At 48.5% G+C, this 20,158-nt stretch overlaps 1 protein-coding gene across 1 annotated transcript in view; it reads right to left on the bottom strand.

The window, feature by feature from the left end:
• Nucleotides 1–2,809: 2,809 nt before the first annotated feature.
• The window catches only part of RNF169 (ring finger protein 169), a 28,140-nt gene continuing 10,791 nt past the window's right edge, over nt 2,810–20,158 (bottom strand). Inside the window, exons 2-6 of the mRNA XM_086615295.1 lie at nt 16,237–16,313; nt 8,339–8,485; nt 7,717–7,829; nt 6,914–7,013; nt 2,810–4,326 (exon numbers count right to left, since the gene is read on the bottom strand). Of these exons, the coding sequence (XP_086471421.1) occupies nt 3,115–4,326; nt 6,914–7,013; nt 7,717–7,829; nt 8,339–8,485; nt 16,237–16,313 (1,649 nt within the window). The 3' untranslated portion in view covers nt 2,810–3,114. The remainder of the gene's footprint in view (nt 4,327–6,913; nt 7,014–7,716; nt 7,830–8,338; nt 8,486–16,236; nt 16,314–20,158) is intronic.

Here is a 20,158-nt window from a genome sequence, read left to right on the forward strand (position 1 = left end):
GGGGGAGCCGGCGGCCCGGCCAAGGTGAGGTTTAGGAAGCTGGGGGCACGAGGGGTCCCACTGAGCTTTTTTTTGGCTGGGGACAAGCTCCAGCTCAGGCATTGCCTCCTGCACTTCTGCCCAGCTCGGATTTAGGAAGAGGAAATTAACACGTAAAACCCCTAAAGATTTATGTCATCTTTTAAAAAGAAGATATTTAAGACACTGACCTGGTGCGTTAGACTGCAAAATGTGTTTTAAGAGGGGAAAGAAAGGATACATTCAGCGTGTAAACGTCGTTTTTTGTGGCGTGGGCTTGCTCAGAGAGCAAGGATGAAAGGCCGAAACCCGCACGAGCGCCGCGAGAAAGAAGGAAACCGTTTCGGGAAGTCTGGTCTGGGCTCAAGGGATTAGCCACAGGGGGAAGGGAGCCTGTAAAAATAACCAGAAATCTCGATGCACTCGAGAAGTGCACGCTTTAGCTCCAAACGTTGGGAAAAAGTGGCGTGAACTCGGAGTAAAAGCTGCGAATTTCCTTCCTGAGCTTATTTCACTGCAAAGGGCACCGCTGTGCTGCTCCTCTAGGGCCGGTCCAGGCTCTAATTTCCAAATTTCCTTCCAATTCACAGCTGGGCACAGCAGCAGGATTTGGTTTGGGTCAAAAGCACCCGCTTCGATCAGCACCTAAGGAGGGCACGTGAGCGGGCACGGAAAGCCACGGCTCGCGAGCCGCAGCGGGTGGGCAGAGCGGGTCTGGCCGGCCCTGGGTCCGACTTGGAACATCCAGTAGTTTGTGTGTTAAGGAGATACAGAGATAGATATATATATTATGGAATCATTGCTATAAGATTTCTCAAAAGGAAAAGTGTCAATCTGTTGAAATATAGTATTTAAAATATATAAATTTTATCCATTAAAATATAAGATTTCTTTTTAAAAAAAAAATCCAGTTCAATTCGGAAAAAAAGCGCCAGGGTCCTTGCAGTTACACAAGTATGCCAGGAGAGAAAAAGAAAACCAGTTCCTGTTTGGGTTTGTTGGGTTTTTTTTTTGAACCATTTAAGATGGAGGGAGAAATCCAACCATGTTTTAGACAGAGAAAATTGGGCAACGACCGTTCTGTTAGATCAGATCCATCAGACCTGTTCCACGGGTCACGGAACGTTTGTGCCAGCGCTGGGCTTCAGTTGCACCCTGAAAATACCACTCGCCATGTGGCACACGGGTCAGGAAGAGCGTTACCACCGCAGCCTCCGCCCTGGACACAGGTCCCTGCGGGCACCGAGGGTCCCCAGTGAATACTCCGCAAGGCAACTTCCAAGGATCAAGTTGAGCTGATGTTTTTTGAGCCCCATTACTGGAAATAATCAACGAAAATTACTGTGCTGTTAATGGGTGATGGGGAAGAACGTCAGAAACACGAGCCCAGGGGGTGGGCTGCCACTGAAGGCCACATCTGGGCAGACAACACACGCTCCACCAAGCCCAGGCTCTGAGCTGGCTCTGGTCCAGGCGGCTGTGCCCGACTCCATGCCTTCAAGTGGAAATTTTTAGTGCATCGCTCACCTGAGCTTTCTTAGTGGTTTGGACCTGAAGCCAGCTAGCTGGGAGCAGGAGCAGGGGCAGGGCAGGTGTGCATCGCCCCGGGCACCTGTGTCCGTGTGCCCGCCGGCCGGCAGGGCTGGGCTCGTGTCCCAACCCTACCGCCAAGCCATCGGTGCCTGGGAGAGGACGGCGATGCGTCAGGTACCTTGGGATGTCTCCTCGGGCTGCTCTCAGACACGTAAGGACAGGTCTTAGGTGTGCTGAGAGATGTCTTAACTGAGCAGGAACCTGCAGGGTATGTGTCAGGAGGGAGGATGTCCTTCCTGACATCACCCAGCCAGCGTTCCCTTTCTAGATTTCCATGTTAGCAGGAAGAAGGTGAAACCCACTTCCCTCCAAAGAGGCAGGGACTGGGAAAAAAGCTGCATGTGCTCGCTGGGTCACGGCGCCCAGAGCACAGCTCCCAGCTCTCTACCCCAGCTTTCACCTGTGTTAACATGAACGTGCAAGTCCCTGTAAGGCTTTTCAGTAAAATCCTTATTTTACATCTTTCTTCACTGCATTGGGCCTTCTACTTGGAGAAAGCGACCTATGATCTGCACTGGTGCAGACAGTGAGATACATTCATTTACGAGTACTACGAGTGGATCTATTTGGTACTTCCTGGCATAAATACGGATCAGCCTTCCTAACAGCCCTCAAGTCAGGTCATTCGGACGCGCTGACATCGGTGGTCAGATGGTGGATGACCACAGCTGGCTGCAGCAAGGAAGAAAATGGGGGAGGCAGAGAGGAAAAGACTGTTCCTAGGACAGAAAAAGCTTCTTGCAGCCTTCCAGGACTTAAAGGGGGCTGACAAGAAAGCTGGAGAGGGACTTTTGACAAGTCATGGAGGCATGGAGTGATAGGACACAGGGCAATGGCTTTAAACTGAAAGGGGAGATTTCGATGGGATCTATGGAAGAAATTCTTCCCTCTGAGGGTGCTGAGGTACTGGCACAGGTTGCCCAGAGAAGCTGTGGCTGCCCCATCCCTGGCAGTGTTCAAGGCCAGGTTGGATGGGGCTTTGGGCAACCTGGTGTAGTGGAAGGTGTCCCTGCCCATGGCAGGGGGGTTGGAACTAGATGATCTTTGAGGTCCCTTCCAACCCAAACCATTCCATGATTCTATACTTTCTGCTCCATGAGTAGAGCTCTGATTTCTCCTGGCATATTAAAGCAGCAAGGCAAGGAACGGACGAAGTCCTTATCCTGTACTCCACGTGCTGCTCACACAACTCTCCTAGCTGGGGACCCCAAATGCCACCGACAGCAGGCAGAGGCATTGCAGTGTATTCACGGGGACGACGGACACTTCTGTCAGACCAACGGACTGGAAAGGCTGGAGGATTATTTTCCCATTCTCTCTTTTTTTTTTTTTTTTGTTAATCTGAAAGGACTCTGGCTTCTCTCTGAACTGGACCTACAAATGTCTTACCACCAAAACGCAAAAACAATTGTTGTGGGTGGAAGTATGACCAAAAATAGTTTTCCTATAAGATAATCTGATAAACCTCATCGTCCTCTAGAAAGGCAACATCGTCCACCAGTGCTACTTAGCACCCAGAGTGCTCTTGGACCGCAGCAGATACCGATCGACTCTGACTTTCCGCCTATCCACTGTCCTGTTCTCGCTGTCGAAAATCCGCTGCAGATGCAGGGCCAACCTCCTGTCCTCCTCCTCTTGCTGGAGCTTCTGCTCCATCTCCCGTACCAAGCGCTCCTCCGGAGGCAAGCCCACCTCCCCCGCCGGATGCCTCAGTCTTTTGACGGAACCGTTGTGCTCCAAGTGCTTCGTTTTGCAGCGTCTCTTCCGGCCCCGTCTCAGCGACGGGGGCTGCTCCCCGATGATGTTCTCAACGGAACTGCAGGTGCTGTTCTGCACGTTGATCAATTCGCTGTTGTTCAGGTACTTCAGCTGCTTTTTTCCCGACGTCTTGACGGGGACTCCTAGCGTGCTGTTGTCAGGCAGCGATGCGTTGACACCCATGAGTCTCCTGCTCAGCATTTTCGGGCCAAGACTAAGACAGGATTTGTCCATGAACGCGTTCACTTTTAGGTCAGGGACTTCAGCCACTCGTGTGTTGAGGGAGGTTACGTTTGATCTCACGTCTGGTTCAGCAGCGCTGTCGTTTGTCGTTAAGGCCTGTGAATCTCTGTTCTTCTCGCTCCCTCTTCCCAGCTTCATTTCACTGATGGAAGGAAAGAAATCCAGCTCGGGGCGAGGGTCTCCTGTTGTGTCAGGTGGAAGGTGATCATCCTGTATTTGTGGCTGCTCTTTAGTGCAAGTGCTGGAGTTGGTGATGTCAGGAACTATAACGTCTTCCCCAGGCTCCGAAGCCAAGGACGTAAGGGTCGCTTTCGAGAGAGTCTTTTTGATCTGGCGCTCCTGAAATATCTGCTCCCATTTTTTCAGTATTCTAGGACTGGCCTCGTAGGTGGTCGGCTTCTGCAGGCTCCGGTTCAGGTTTCTCGGGGTGGACTTGATGATGAGAGGGCTCAGGACTCTGCCGTCGGGAAGCCTCTTTGGAGGAGTGCACGGGGAGCAGACGATAGGCTTGAAGTGGTTGAGCTCTTCCGAGATGCTGTCGTTGCTCTCGGGGCTGATGGATCGCTCCGGCTTGTGCAGGGCCGAGAGGGACGAAACGGGGTTGAGAACCAGGCGTTTCTCTGCCGTCAGGTCTGGGGCGGAGAGGCAGCGGTTGTTCTGGGTGGATGACAGGACTCCAACCAGTGGCGTCGACGTGCTGGTGACCGGTGGCACCTGCAAGGCAAGGCACCACAGCTCAAAACGTTTGTCATTGAGAAGAATATGGACAAGCATGCAGGAGGAGAGCAGAAGAACGTGAGGCTCCCACGCTCAGCTCCTGCAGCAGACCAGCTGGAGAGCTCTCTGGAACAGCTGGGACTGCTGGTCACGGCACCTTTCATGGCTGATATATAACATAAACAGGGGACAACTTAATTAAGGGAGCAACCTCATCTAGTGGAAGGTGTCCCTGCCCGTGGCAGGGAGATTGGAACTGGATGATCTTGAAGGTCCCTTCCAACCCAAACCATTCTGTCATTCTATGACACTGGAGCCCAGCACAATCTGGGTCTTAAATTTATTTCCGTGTAAGAGCTGTTCTTGACACAAGTGGCAACCACTCCGATGGCAAAACGCTTCAAGCAAGGCAAGACAAGGAGAAACCAAGAAGCACTGCACCACCTGGGCTGAAGGAAGCCACGCTCTTCAAGGGAAATCATCTCCCACGGGGTTTTTGTTCCCTACCAAGCTGCAGAAGACAAAAAATAAATACTTGGCCCAGGTTTAACACACTGTGCTGCAAAACATCATGAGAAAAGGTGTGTATGTGCCTGAGGCAGACTGGTGGAACAACTCTGATGAGTGGTCCCAGACCACACTGCGGCCACCACGCTGGACACTGCTTGACACAGCCTCTAGCAGAGCTTAAGAGCAACGTTTCTTGTCACCCCTAAGGCCACCCCCAATGCTGTTACATTTGGAAAGCAGCAGAATCCAGCCACAAATAAATCAGAAATAAAAGCTGCACATATAGAATCATAGAATCACAGAATGGTTAGAGCTGGAAGGGACCTCAAAGATCATCCAGTTCCAACCCCCCTGCCATGGGCAGGGACACCCTCCACTACACCAGGTTGCTCAAAGCCCCATCCAACCTGGCCTGGAACACTTCCAGGGATGGGGCAGCCACAGCTTCTCTGGGCAACCTGTGCCAGTGCCTCACCACCCTCAGAGGGAAGAATTTCTTCCTTAGACCCAATCTAAATCTCCCCTCTTTCAGTTTAAATCCATCACCCCTTGTCCTATCACTACATGCCCTTGTAAAAAGTCCCTCTCCAGCTTTGGTATTCATCTTATCCAAGATGAAATTATTTTATCCAGCAGTTACTTTGAGACAGTGATAGCCTTTCCCTGAAAGTTGTTTCTACTAGCTTACTTCGGGGCCAAAACAAGTTTGTGGAACACTCTGCTAGTGCAAGTCTTAACTGGTCAGGTCCATAAACCATCTACTTCAAAAAGTCCTGAGGAGGCAGGTCAGTTATAGACCCTTCCTTTGAGCTCAGTCCAGCTCCATCAGCTGGTCCATGGTCCATGCCTACAACCTCAGCGATGTGTAGCTCGGTGATCACTAGGGTCAACTTAGTGTGCCCAATGGGAATTTTACCATTTTCCAAGCAATATGCACCAACCAAACTGATCTTCCAAGAGGCTTTTGTTTCCTATGGGATCTCTGGAATTGAACTCTCCCCTTCTCCATCTGGTCAGCGGTGCTGCCGGACACTGAGCAAGGAGAGGCGTTTGCAAAGGTCGTCTTCAACGAGTGGAAGGTACCCAGCAATTTCTGCTGGAAGAGCCTGAAAAACCTTCGGCTCAGGTTTTCAGCGGGGCTTCATGATCATCGCTCACTTTCACAGAATCATAGAATCACAGAATGGTTTGGGTTGGAAGGGACCTCAAAGATCATCTAGTTCCAACACCCCTGCCATGGGCAGGGAAACCCTCCCCTACACCAGGTTGCCCAAAGCCTCATCCAACCTGGCCTGGAACACTGCCAGGGATGGGGCATCTACAACTTCTCTGGGCAACCTGTTCCAGTGCCTTTGAAGCACTGTGGTGCACTGAAAACTCAGGAGATGCGGTTATTATTCTTCTCTAAGATGAAATTATTTTCTCCAGCAGCTACTTTGAGACAGTGGTGGCCTTTCCCTGCTTAGCCCGAAAGAAAGTTCTTTCTACTAGCTTATTTTGGGGTCAAAACAAATTTGTGGAACACTCTGGTAGTTCAAGTCTTCAAGTCAAGGTTGCACAAGGTACCAGATACGGTTAAATCACTTGGTCTGCTGGACTCGAGGGGCAGCAAGACCAGGCCAGCTCTTCCCATAGTGCGGAAGTGCAAAACAATATATCCTAACATCAGGAAAGCAACGAGTTTGAACAGCTTTGGAAAGAACAAGAGAAAGGGGGAGGAAGGCAGGACTTTTTTTCTAAGCTTCTACAAGATTTTTCTTTAAATGGTGGGGGATTCAGCTTTGAAAAGAAAATTAATTACAAAACAAAAGCATGATGAATACCCTTCCGACTTCCAACTACTCTCCCATGCTACCAAACAACTCTGTAAGCTGTCTGCTCTTCTGCTTAGCAATTTCTAACCTAGTTTTTTTTTTATTGTGAGCTGCAAGGAAGGGATTGGCCCCGGGGCGATAACACGGCACTGGCAGCGCCGCAAACACGGTGGTTTATATCTCTGGATTACTGGCGCTGTGTGACCTCAGATAAGAATGTTTATCCATAGAAACCCCGTGCCTCCAGACGCAGCTGGTACCTTGGTTTTGTTGGCTGGGGCTGATCTCTGCCTGCTCTTTGATCTTTCCTGAATGGTGTCGTTGCAGCTCCGACTCCGCTCCACCTTGGCGGTTAAGTTCCTGGAAAGCAGATCCGTGAAAAGAGAAGATGGTTCATGACCTTAGGAACAACCAGCCCAACAGCCCTGGCAGCAGCTACCCGCAGGGGAGGCATCAGCCTTGGCAGTGCCCGGCTGGCCGAGACGCCTCCTACGCCCTCGGGATCCGGGAATCTTGGATGTGCCGCAGCGCCCTGGTCCGTGTTCGAGGGCTCCGCACTAAACGCATGGACACCTCCACCTACAGCGTGTCACTAATTGAGGCCAGAGCCAACGATGACACTGTGGAAACCTCTGTGCTCCTCACGTGAAACCACACGGAGTTACTCAGCCGCTTCCCCTGCGTCATGCCACGGCTTTCACTGGGAAGCTGTCCGAGGCTGACGCTACCTCTCAGCATCTGTGCTGGAGAAGGACCCAGCACTCCTGAGTTCATCAGGCAGAATTTCGTATTTTCATGATTTCTGTCGTTTAAATCTACAGGCAATGATTTTTCTGCTTCATGGGATCAGCACTAACTTCATAAACCCCGAGGATTTTATAATGGGTAAGAGGTAATCAGACAGACGCTGTATTCCACCAGTTAGTCTGTGCTGAAATTCCAGAAAAATTATTACTTTATCAGGATGGGAACAACCATTTTCAGTAAATTCAAGGTCAAAACGACGTGAGATTTACATCTCTAGTGAACATTAATCATCTTGAATCAAGTCTCAGCGTCTTACCCTGAAAGGAAAGCAAAGGAGTAGGCACTGGTCTTGGAAACAAAAGCCGACCGATGTGTTTGCTTGCCCTGGAACGGTTCTTCGTTCTCTGAATCCGAGAGACGTTCAGGAAACTGAAGTCAATCAAGGAAGAGTTAGCTGACATGTACAACAAAAAGAATCACTTGGAAAATAAAGCTTTTTCCTGGAAAGATATTAAAGATTGCAAACCCCTCCCCGTTCCTGATTACTCATAGAGGACGTACACCAAGAAGGCAACCTGCCAGCAGATACACCTGGCTGTATCTGGTCTCACTGATACGTCTGGAGGAGCTGCACCTTCAGTCATGAGCAACGTGGGGGAAAAAGGGGACAGAAACCTCTAGGATAACATCTGCAGTCATACCAAACCTTATTAGCTCATGGCCTTCAAGGGCTATAAGGAAGTCAATCCAATAATCCTGGAAAGCTCCCTACGTCAAAGGATGAAGGCTCCCAGTTTCAACGGGCAGGAACAGGAGACACTCAGCTAGTCAAGGTCTTCAAAAAACCAGTTCTTGTTGCAGGACTGAGTCTCAGCAGCATTTCATCTACCAGTCAGTGGCTATGATGTGACAGGAAAGAGAAGCACAAGCTTACTTACACACTCTTGGTTCACTTTAAGCACTAAAGATTCATCTTTTTTCTGCTGTTCTTCCATTTTTCTTTTCCCTACGTCCACGTCATCTAGAATGAACTTGTGAATCAGATCCTCGGAACCTTTTTCTTCTTGTAGTTTTTCTTCTCTCAGCTGGAAATAATGACAAAAGAGACAGCATATATGACATGTCTTAGGTCCTACACCTGGCTGCCAACAACCTGGCCACATTGTTTGATTTGGTGCCTTCACTTCTCTACTCTAGAGCGGAGCCACTGCCTCCCTCACTAGCAATAACGTGAAGATTGATTTGTTTCTACACCACTTTCATGTTCGTGCACTCTACACAAACACCGTGGATATCTTCTTCTTGGCAAAACCAGCAAAGGCACTGTTAGGTCCAGGGTTTGACAAAGACATCTCTGCCACACCGTTTTGTAAAACAGAGAGACAAAAGCTTTTGCATACTTGCAGGTTATCATGCTCCAAACAAAAATGTGTGAAGCAGTAGCTTCATGCAAGCTACGAGACTCGACGGGCTGCAACACGGTACACACAACTGGCAGGCACTGACAGCACCACCTCAATCAAAATTGGTTGGATAAAAAAATTCCTATGTGGAAACCTACATGCTATATGAAATCCTACTGTTTCATCGACGCCTTGGGATGGAGAAGATCCGGAGAGATTTTCTAACCTTCCGACAGCCAACTGGAGGCCCAAAGCTTGAATTCAGTTTCTCAGCTGAAGTGCAAATGCGCATCAGAAGTGCAAGGGCATGCCAGGATCTGGGACACAAGATGCATAGATCCACAGGATCCTGCCTGCTGCCCATCAAACAGCTGCTGCCTGCACACCATGCTGGACAGACTTCATAGAGTCATAGAATGGCTTGAGTTGGAAGGGATCTTCAAGATCATCTAGTTCCAACTCCCTGCCATGGGCAGGGACACCCCCCACTACACCAGGTTGCCCAAAGCCTCATCCAACCTGGCCTTGAACACTGCCAGAGATGGGGCAGCCACAGCTTCTCTGGGCAACCTGTGCCAGTTCCAACCCCCCTGCCATGGACAGGGACACCTTCCACTACCCCACGTTGCCCAAAGCCCCATCCAACCTGGCCTGGAACACTTCCAGGGATGGGGCAGCCACAGCTTCTCTGGGCAACCTGTGCCAGTGCCTCAGCACCCTCAGAGGGAAGAATTTCTTCCTTAGATCTCATCGAAATCTCCCCTCTTTCCAGTTTAAAGCCATCACCCCGTGTCCTGTCACTCCACACCCTTGTCCAAAGTCCCTCTCCAGCTTTCCTGTAGCCCCTTTAGGCACTGGAAGGTGCTGGAAGGTCTCCCCGGAGCCTTCTCTTCTCCAGGCTGAACAGCCCCAACTCTCCCAGCCTGTCTCCAGAGCAGAGGTGCTCCAGCCCTCGCATCATCTCCGTGGCCTCCTCTGGACCCACTCCAGCAGCTCCATGTCCTTCTTGTGCTGGGGACCCCAGAGCTGAAGGCAGCACTGCAGGGGGGTCTCAGGAGAGCAGAGCAGAGGGGCAGAATCCCCTCCCTCGCCCTGCTGCCCACGCTGCTCTGGGTGCAGCCCAGGACACGGTTGGCTTTCTGGGCTGCCAGTGCACGGTGCCGGCTCACGTTGAGCTTCTCATCCACCAGCACTCCCAAGTCCTTCTCCTCAGGGCTGCTCTCCATCCATTCTCTGCCCACTTGCTTTTACCTCCTGGATTCCTACTCTGCCCCGCGTAGTTCACCTCTTATTGAAATCCCCTTGGTTTTTTAATACATTCCTGCAATTTAAGAAGTCTGACCTAAAGAAGGCATCAAACACCTTCAGACTTTTTGATATCACCTCCTATGAGGAATACTTCCCCTATATTTCCTTTTGTTTTTCCCTAATTCTAATGCATTCTTAGACGCTTTCTTGCTACCTTTTACCCCTCTGGCAATTCAAAAAGGCTGAAACACAACATTATTTTATCCACATGTGCTGAGCTACTGCATTTCACAAACCCGAGGGATGCACCAGAAAGCCGACCGAACTGCCAGGGCAGCCTCAGCTGCGTCCTGCTGCACTTCCCAGCCTTCTTCTGCACTGAAGGCTTTTTGCTGTGCCTTCTAAAATGTGCCTCTTCCATGAGGTGCCCGTCCCCAGATACTCCTTTATCTTTTCCAAAGATCCCCGACCCATTCTTGAGCTTGTGGAAGTCCAGTAAGAAGGAAAGCGGATTTCAGAGAAGTGCAGTTTCCTTCCTTCCCTCCCTCCAAAAAGCACAATCCATCACTTAGTGATCCCTCTTAACCAACCAAGGTCAATCTTTAGTGTCCACAAGCTCCTCCTGGCCAGGCCCTCCTTGCAGAGACTTCTTCCTGAACCAAAGGATTATCCCCAGCAGGGTCCACGACTCTGACGGGCTATCTGTCCTGCTGCATGATTTTGCTCCCCCTTACCTAAGGAATCAAACTCCTCATTTCCACCAGGACCTCTTTTCTGCAGACTTGCTACTCAAAACCAACAAACCCCCTTTTCTCCTCCTTTCCACCACTCTTCCTGATGAACAGGCTCTGCAGTCCATACTTCAGATAACACCATCCCATCGTCCCTGCCCAGGATAACGTCACCCAGCTCCCTTCTCACTCATCACCCAGCCATCCACCCAGCTCGTCTCTCACCTCTTCCTCAACTTCAGACGTACACATGGGCCATGAGTAGTCTACATATATATGTATACATACCAGGTTCTTCCTCCACTCAACCTCTGCACATGTGTTATCCTTGTCTAGGACAACAAGCCTGACCTTTGATTGACAGGTTTCCACCACGCTGATGAATCACAGCTATGGCTGAGCATCAGGAAATCAAATACTTCTGTTTATTCCTCAGATTTGAGTGTAGGCATCTCAGATGCTTAAGAAGCTGCCTGGTTACGTTCCCTCCTAGCTTCTCCCACTGCTGTAATTTCCCCCTCACCTCCCGGGAGAGCAGTGCTGCGGGACCTGGCGTCCTCCTGTAAAGCTCAAGGCATCCATGGGCAGCTCGAGCACTGATCCTACAGCTCTGCACATAAATGCAGCGGACCACATTGCAACAACTCCTCTTTCTTCCAAAAATATTTAGTATTTTTATTTCCTGACGCAGGGGAGGGAAAAAAAAAAAAAAGCGTGGACATGCAGGTGACAAAGAAAACAGAGTTTACGACGCATTCCACGAAAAGCACATGATTTTCAGACTGGGAAGGACCTAAATCCTACTGAATCCAAACCCCCAGAGACGAGGAAGAGAGAGGTAGGAGGAGAGAAGGCAAAAAAACAGGAAAAAAAAAAACCTGTTTGGCTGATTGTGGGTGTTTAGCAAATGTTTTCAAAGACTAGTTTGACTTCTCATGTAGTGCTGTTTTAAGAAGTATCTTTAAATTCCTGATCTATTAATAATCTCAAGCAATAACTACAACACAGTGTGTGACTAATGTAGATTATGGCCACGTGATGCAGACATGACAAATAGTCTACTGCATGTTTCATCAACAATATTTCTGCATTTTAAGGAGCCTTTTCTGAGTATCTGAAGAACAAGTTCACAGCAAGATTTATCATAAAGTTGACTTTTTCTGGCCAGCTGAAATACTACCCAACACTCATGTCCCTTCTATTTCTCACATGGGAGAAAGCTATATGGAAATCTTCCCTTTTTTGACTAACTTACAAAATTATACTCAATTTCTAAAGCCACAAGCATATGTAACAACATACAGGAATATTTAAGGATTTTATGCCACCCCATGGCACAGTTAACGTGAGGTGCAAGCACAGGCTCTACCGACAGCGAACAGTGAAAAAAACCAACAGGATCCTAATCTTAATTAATGAGATGCAAAAAGGAATTTAGATGCAGGATTCAGGTTGCAAACAAAAGCAAACTCTAATGACAAAACCTGTACTAATTCAAAAAAATTCCATGCAAAGTAGCCTAATGTCGATTATCTCCCAGAGAATTTACTTACAAACGTGGCAATGCTGTGCTGGGACATGAGGACTAGAAACTGAAACAAGCTGGTGTGAAACATCTACCCTGGGAGAAGTATCTCATGTTATCTGAGTAGCATCTGAGTAGCAGGACCGTCAGCTGCTATGAGCAGCACGGTTATAAAAAACCACATTTTAACCTGTTTGTAGCCCTTTCGGATACTGGAAGCGCAGGAAAAAGTGCTGTACACGCAATCGATAATTTTTTGCTCAAGAAACGAGAATTTCAGGAACAGCATTCTTGATACTAACAGTCATTTCTGAAAGTTTGATAAACTCACGTTTGACATCTTCTCTTTGCTCCATAAGCTGTCCGGGTTTGCCTGCTCAGCCCGAGCCGGCTCCGAGTGTCCATGCTGCTGGAAAGCTGCATGTCAGCACATGCCTCAGGTAGGAGGTTCCCTCCCCATCCCGTGTGATTACAAGCAACAGACTGCTTGTGGCAGAAAGTTTAACAGCATGAGTTGAGTTTTTAGTACACAGAAATTATATTCTCCTTTGGCAAAACAGAAAATATAAGAGCCCCAAGGGCGCTGTGTGAAAGAGGAAAAAAAAAAAATCCTGCTATCCTGCACGGACGGCAAACACTCCATCTCATCCTGAAAGCCAGCTGAGAAAATTACACGACGAGATTATCCGCTTCAAATAAAAATTCTGCAGTACATAATCACGGTAACTACTTGGTTTTCAACTGCAAAAAGCTGGGAGGCAGGTCAAGAGCTAGGATTTACAGACCAACTCAGATCTGGGAGATGTAAAAGCTTTGGAACGTTGCTCTCCCTTCCTCGGGAGGAACACCAGCACGGGTTATCCCCGTTTCGCGGGCAGGGAAGCTGAGATGAAATCTCCTCCCTCGAGACACAGAGGGAAGCCCAGTTACACACAAGGTTCCATTCCCAAACCTGAGTTCTCGCCTCCTCCTGCCTAATTCAGAAGCTGAGAGACACCAAGAAACTCCCGCTAAGTGGCGACAGCCACAGTTTTGCCTGGAATAAGGAAAAAGCGCAGAAGCATCATCAGCTGCCATTTGGTCAGCAAAATCACATCGCCCTTTTCTCTTAGATGATGATTCAGAGAATCTCTCCCCCCTGGCCATCCCAGCTCTTTCAGACGAGGTTCATAAAAAGTGATTTTAAGCCAGGAGGGGAAAGGAACCAGCTCCCATCTGCCAGTGAGCAAAAAGGGGAAGGCAGCAGGGGAATGAGACAAAAACACGCCCCAAATGCCAGAAACATGTTAAAGTGTTTCCCTTTGACTGATGGGGAAGTGAGAAGTGCTGGCACTGGACTGCACGTGGCATCTTTTTGCTGAAGTCAGGCGGTAGATGCAAAGACCTCTTCAGCTGCAGGCTGACTGTGCTTCCAACGTCCTTACTTGAACTTCATAGATCATGTTTAAAGTTGGTAACGGAGCCATCGGGATTAACAGGTGGTGACAAAGTACACACTTTGTCCTGTGCGGATGCAATGCTCCCATAAAACTTCTATGGACCATGAGAGAGATGGTTTAATCCTTCCAGAAGATCCAGATATGCATCACAGAATCACAGAATGGTTTGGGGTGGAAGGGACCTCAAAGATCATCTAGTTCCAACCCCCCTGCCATGGGCAGGGACACCTTCCACTACACCAGGTTGCCCAAAGCCCCATCCAACCTGGCCTTGAACACTGCCAGGGATGGGGCAGCCACAGCTTCTCTGGGCAACCTGTGCCAGTGCCTCAGCACCCTCAGAGGGAAGAATTTCTTCCTTAGATCCCATTGAAATCTCCCCTCTTTCAGTTTAAAGCCATTGCCCCGTGTCCTGTCACTACACACCCATGTCCAAAGCCCCTCTCCAGCTTTCCTGTAGCCCCTTTAGGCACTAGAAGGTGCTGGAAGGTCTCCCCGGAGCCTTCTCTTCTCCAGGCTGAACAGCCCCAACTCTCTCAGCCTGTCTCCAGAGCAGAGGTGCTCCAGCCCTCACATCATCTCTGTGGCCTCCTCTGGACCCACTCCAGCAGCTCCATGTCCTTCTTGTGTTGGGGACCCTAGAGCTGGACGCAGTGCTCCAGGCTGGGTCTTGCCACAGTGGAGTTGAGGGGCAGAATCCCCTCCCTCGACCTGCTGGCCACGATATCAGTCCAGAGGCACCTGGAAGAACTGCAGAGCTCAGATCTCATCCCTATGAACTCACGTGGCTTCTGCTCCTCTGGACACCCAGGAAATTCTGGCCCAAATTGCAGCTGGATTGAAGACATCAAGCAACCAGTCTGGCAGGATCAATGATGTGTTAGCTCCAGTATCATAACGGAATGTCTCCCAGTACGCTATTACGGAGAGATTTATAAAACCCTAGCGAGGTTTACAGCTAATACCTACATGAAAACCTTTATTTCTTCTTTAAGCCAAGGATACCCTGAGTTTACTAATCCTAAAGGTTACAGTGAAAAAAAAAAATTACCAAATACAGCAATGCACGTTTAAGTTAATTAAGGAACTAGATTTTTATATGAATAGGATTTCTGTGCACTTCAGTCTTCCACTGCTGCCTAAACCAACTGTTTCTCAACAAAGTGTCTCACCATTGCTAAAAATGCCACAAGTCACAAGACTTTACGCACGAAACACATGTCTACGGAGCAAAGTCACCTGGACCAGGGAAGAGTCTGCATTTCTTAAGATCACTTAATGAAAGGTCACAGACAGCTAAAGTTATCCTAATATCCCCTAGTGGCACTGCACATCAGAGTTGCTGCTAATTCCATGCATGGAGAAGCAGGAGAGAAGACCCTTCCACGTTTTTTAATTGTGCCCTCACATACATGCATTTCCCAGACTAGTTATTTCCCTTAAATATCATTTAAGAAGTATTTTCCTACTTAGCATCACCCAGCTGTTTTTTTTTTCTACCTAAACATCAGCTTCCCAGCCATTTCTACGGTTGTTGAGATCCTCAAGTGAAAACCTAAAGAAAATTCTTCAATGATGAGGAAACCCCTGTTCCTTTTCCCCAGCAGGTAAACTAATCAGCGAGAGGTTGGACCCATCTCAAATCAAAAAAAACACCTTTACAGAGATCAAGGCCCCGAGACAGTGGTTAATTCTCTTGACATAGACACCAGCAGCTGGGCAGGGTCCACGTCTTGGCAGGATGATGGGCAGGTCCAGGCAGAGGAAGGGATGACAGAAGCAGGAGCTACAAGTGGCAGTGTGAATGTTTTAGCACGTCACGGGTGGCTCTCACGAGAGGGATGGCAATGGAAATCATTATCTGCTCAGCTACAGCAGTCTTTGCTTTCACTGTAACGTTTCTCACTTAAAAAGCAGCCAATTTCCATAAATGACTAGCCATGGAGATATCTCAATGGTTTAGGTTAAGAAAAAAAAAATCCCTTTTTAAATGTAGAAAATATTTTCCCAGACTTTAACTCCAAAACAGCTGGAAAGCTTTTCTTCCCTTCTCAGCTTTTGTCTTTAAATGACATTTTTTTCTTGCCTAAAAATAGACAGGAAGCTCTAATTTGGGATAGATGGTTTCTGAGAAGGATGTTACTGCAGTAGCAAGGAGATGCCTTATGCTGCAAAAGCCTTTATGGAATCACATCCACAAATACTGATGCTCTAATAAACCCTGTACAACCGAACAGTGGCTCGAGATCCACCAAGGAAGGTACATTTCCATGTGCTGGAAGGCAGCCTAAGACAGCAAAATCTGGCTTCTACATGCTCGATTGCTGCCAACATTTTCCTGAACTGGCTGAACAGCATAAAGGGAATAAATGGCCTTTGTTACAGCACAGGAATAAAAAGCCCTTCAAATTTCCTTATAGGTAGGATGGCATTCCTGCAGGAAATCCAAGTTATTCAAAAGAAAAACTGCAATTACACAAAATACCGTACCTTCCTTAGCTGGCTTTCGTATTCTTCTCGGAGTTCTCCTGGTTTGCTTAATTTAATGGGTGCTCTGAATATAAAGTCTGGAAAGAGAAGGGGGAAAAAAAAAGGAAACGCTTTTTAGTGTCACGACGACTGGGGATGTCCAGTGTTTCCCCAAAAGGGTAAGTTCTCCAGGGACTGCACAAGAGGTTCTGCAGCGTTTTCTCAAGCACATATGTTTATATTCTATATATATATTTATTCTATATATATATTTATATTCTGGAGAATCATTCTATATTAGGACACTGCTATTAAAGCTCTGTTTAACACACAGAAACATTAGGAGGAGGATGGCCAAGTAACACCATTTTGCACTTCTACAGTTTCTTCTGAGAGTCTCAAGAGTTCTTGAGAAGCAGTTAAAGCAACCCGGAGAGTATCAGGAGGATGTAAACACAGAGGTTAAGTAACAGCCCTGAGATGTCACAGGGAATCCGAGAGCTGGAAATAAAGCCAGGCTTGGAGCATCTGCTCCAGCCAGACACCCAAGAAACAGGCTGACAGCAGCAACACAACACCCCGGACTCACACCAACACCCTTCTGCCATTTAAACAAACATGGCCAAACGCTCTCCATGTCCTGTAGGAACGGTGGGTTTGCTCTTCCACGTCCCCTTCGCCGCCGCAGCGCCGTCCCACCACTCTGGAGCTTTTATTCCGCTCGCAACGCGCTCCCCGAGGTCAAGGTTTTGAAGCCGGGCGGGCGGGCTGCTCCGTCTGGCAGGAATTCCCCGTCCTGTTCCCGTTTCCTCCCTTCCCCCTTGGGGAACTGAGAAAGCAAAAGCAGATTGGCACGGGGTTATAGTTTAACCTCCATCCCTGGAGTTTGTTACTCCCCAAATGACTCCTTCTTCACGTCGGCCTCAAAGCTCCTGTGCAGCGCAAGCCCGGGCAAGTTGTACTACAGTCGGAGGAGCTCGGATGGAAGAAGGAACAACGGGAATAAACAACAACCCCTGAGCAACCGTCCTGGCTCAGCCCGTATCAGCACTCCAGGCAGGGTGCAGCACAGCTCAGCATCCCGACACGCTACGCTCAGGATGAAACGGGCACGAGCAAGCAGGAAACATCAGTGGGGTTTCCTTTTCCTAGCTCGCTAAAATTAAGGGATAGAAACTGGCAGCTCTGCTGCCTGTTTTGTTTAGGAAGCGTTTTTATTCCTCAAACACATTGGCCTGAAATGAAAAGTTCATGGTGGGGTAAGTAAATCAAACACGTGGTGGCCAACTGCCCCGGCGGGCGTCCTCCGGTTCGCAGCCGCGTTGGCATCCTCCCTGCGGACAAATCCCAGCTCTGGTGCTGAAATATTCCAATTAAAGACCGACTAAATCCTGTTTTCACCTGTCCTGCTTTCCACCAGTTTGAAGTTCTTGGAGGAAAGCGCCGTAACTTCAGTCCCTCCCCACCAGTGAGTGTGAGCACAAACTCCGGAGCTTCCTGCCCGAGGATCTCCGGAGACGGAACGCTGCCAACGCCAGAGCCGAACAAACCACAAAATATTTCTTTAATACTTGCTGTAAAAGGGAAAAAAAAAATCTCTTGTAATCAAACATCAAGCACATAGATTTGAAGGGTTTTTTTGGTTTGTTTTGGTTTTTTTTTTTTTTTTAAAAGAGCTGCTATTCCGTCTTACTCCCACGCCTGCGCGAGCCAGGCTTGTTTTTAAAGAAAAACATCCAAAATGTCCCAACATGTGTGATAAAAATCCGGAGCGGTGGTGATGCTGGGGAAGCCAGGCTGCATTCCTCGCTCCTGCTTCTGCGCCTGCAACCGGCCACGCTGGAAACCTTCCACCAAAATGTTTTTTCAATTGTGTCCTTGAGCAGTTCCAGTTCTTTGTGAATTTTATCAAGCTGAACTTCCATGGAGACAGTCCCAAGAGCAGGAGCATTCTGTAACGTGCCCGCAGCAACCTTCAATCACTTCTGGATGTTTAAGGCTTGTCTCAGACCTTATCTTCATCGCTAAAAAGGTGTATTTTTTTCCCTCCAGGGCAATGAAAGCGTGCGAGCGAACCTGAGGCAAACACGCAGCAGTCAGACAAGCCACAGCGACTGTTCCATTGCTTACATGGGTTCAGCAAGCCACAAGAGATTTTAAATAGAATCATAGAATCGTGGAATGGTTTGGGTGGGAAGGGACCTCAAAGATCATCCAGTTCCAACCCCCCTGCCATAGGCAGGGACACCTTCCACTACACCAGGTTGCCCAAAGCCCCATCCAACCTGGCCTTGAACACTTCCAGGGATGGGGCAGCCACAGCTTCTCTGGGAAACCTGTGCCAGTGCCTCACCACCCTCAGAGGGAAGAATTTCTTCCTTAGATCCCATCGAAATCTCCCCTCTTTCAGTTTAAAGCTATCACCCCATGTCCTGTCACTACACACCCTTGTCCAAAGCCCCTCTCCAGCTTTCCTGTAGCCCCTTTAGGTACTGGAAGGTGCTGGAAGGTCTCCCTGTAGCCTTCTCTTCTCCAGGCTGAACAGCCCCAACTCTCCCAGCCTGTCTCCAGAGCAGAGGTGCTCCAGCCCTTAGATCATCTTCATGGCCTCCTCTGGACCTGCTCCAACAGTTCCATGTCCTTCAAATGGAACAACAGATAATGGATAGATAATGGAACAACATATATCTATAAAGTTGTGCCAGTTGAGGAGGCAATTTTATGTACAGCATCTTTACGCAACAACTTGTACTTTTTATAGACGGGTCAAAAGACAGAGAACCCAAATTTCTAGCTCTGTGTAGAAGAGATGGAAATGAAAATGTACGCACAACTGTCTATCTACGTTTACACCACCTCACTGTAGTTTCTGGGTTAGAGTGATGGTGCACGGTGGCTGCCTCCAGCCAAGGATGCTCCCGTCAGCACAGAACTGCTGCCAGTTGAACCAGACCGGTCCTCACACCAGGATGCAGCCGGGGAGGAGGGCAAGATGATCAGAGCATCACGTGTGTTCCTCCAGCACACCTCCCTGTGCTAATTCAGCACGTTCAGGTCCAGGACAAGGCTGCTCAGCTGTTTCATAGGTGTGCTATGGCCTAGGAGAACAATGGAAATGGGTAAAATGATGGAAGAAACAGCCTTTGACTCGATTTTGCAGCAAAGCTCCTGCTTACTCTTCCTCTCAAGCGAGCTGTGGGTCAACAGAGACGGTTTCTGAATGAAGCTGACTTGGAAGGGCTGTTGGGAAGGTTGGCACTGGGATGCTTCAGCGAAACAGCCGCAGCGGCAGGATCAAACCCAGCATCCTGCTCTTTTATGCTGGCAGACAAGAGTTTCAATCCTATTGTGCTCCATCTTGGAAAAAAACCAATTGATTTCTACACTATTTGAGAGGACAAAAGACTTTCTAATTATTTAACGCTGGTTCTCTTTGTAAGAGGCATTTGACTTGCAGACTCAATCCCCTTGAATGACTCCATCCTTCCAAGGTTAGCACGCACGAGTGTGCATTACACCGTTAATCCACGCTCCTGACCAGCAGATTTTATATTTACTGGCAGAAAATTGAGAAACATCCATCTGGTGAATTCAGCAACATGGGTTGAATAAAAACAAGTTGAACTCGATTCAGAAATCCTTCGGTTCCCTGTTTGTCCTTCAGAGGCTCCTGGGTTTTGCCAAACTGATGCCATCCGGCAAGTCAAAGCTCTGCCACCCACAGCAGCGAATCCCCCTCACTCCCAGCTTCCATGGAAACTCTCAGCAGATTTTGTAGCTTCCCTTTATTCCTGGCAGGGATAATCAAAACCTTGAGGTTTTCACTGTTTCTCCTTTTGACTTCCAGCAGTTAGTGTTTATACTTGCAGATGAAGATGAGATCTTGATGTTTTCAAAACACAAAACAAGAAGTTAGAAGTTTTTCTGACTACGGCGAGGTTTG

This window comes from Tauraco erythrolophus, chromosome 1, assembly GCF_009769465.1.
Source record: "Tauraco erythrolophus isolate bTauEry1 chromosome 1, bTauEry1.pri, whole genome shotgun sequence".
In the NCBI taxonomy this organism is placed as follows: domain Eukaryota; kingdom Metazoa; phylum Chordata; class Aves; order Musophagiformes; family Musophagidae; genus Tauraco; species Tauraco erythrolophus.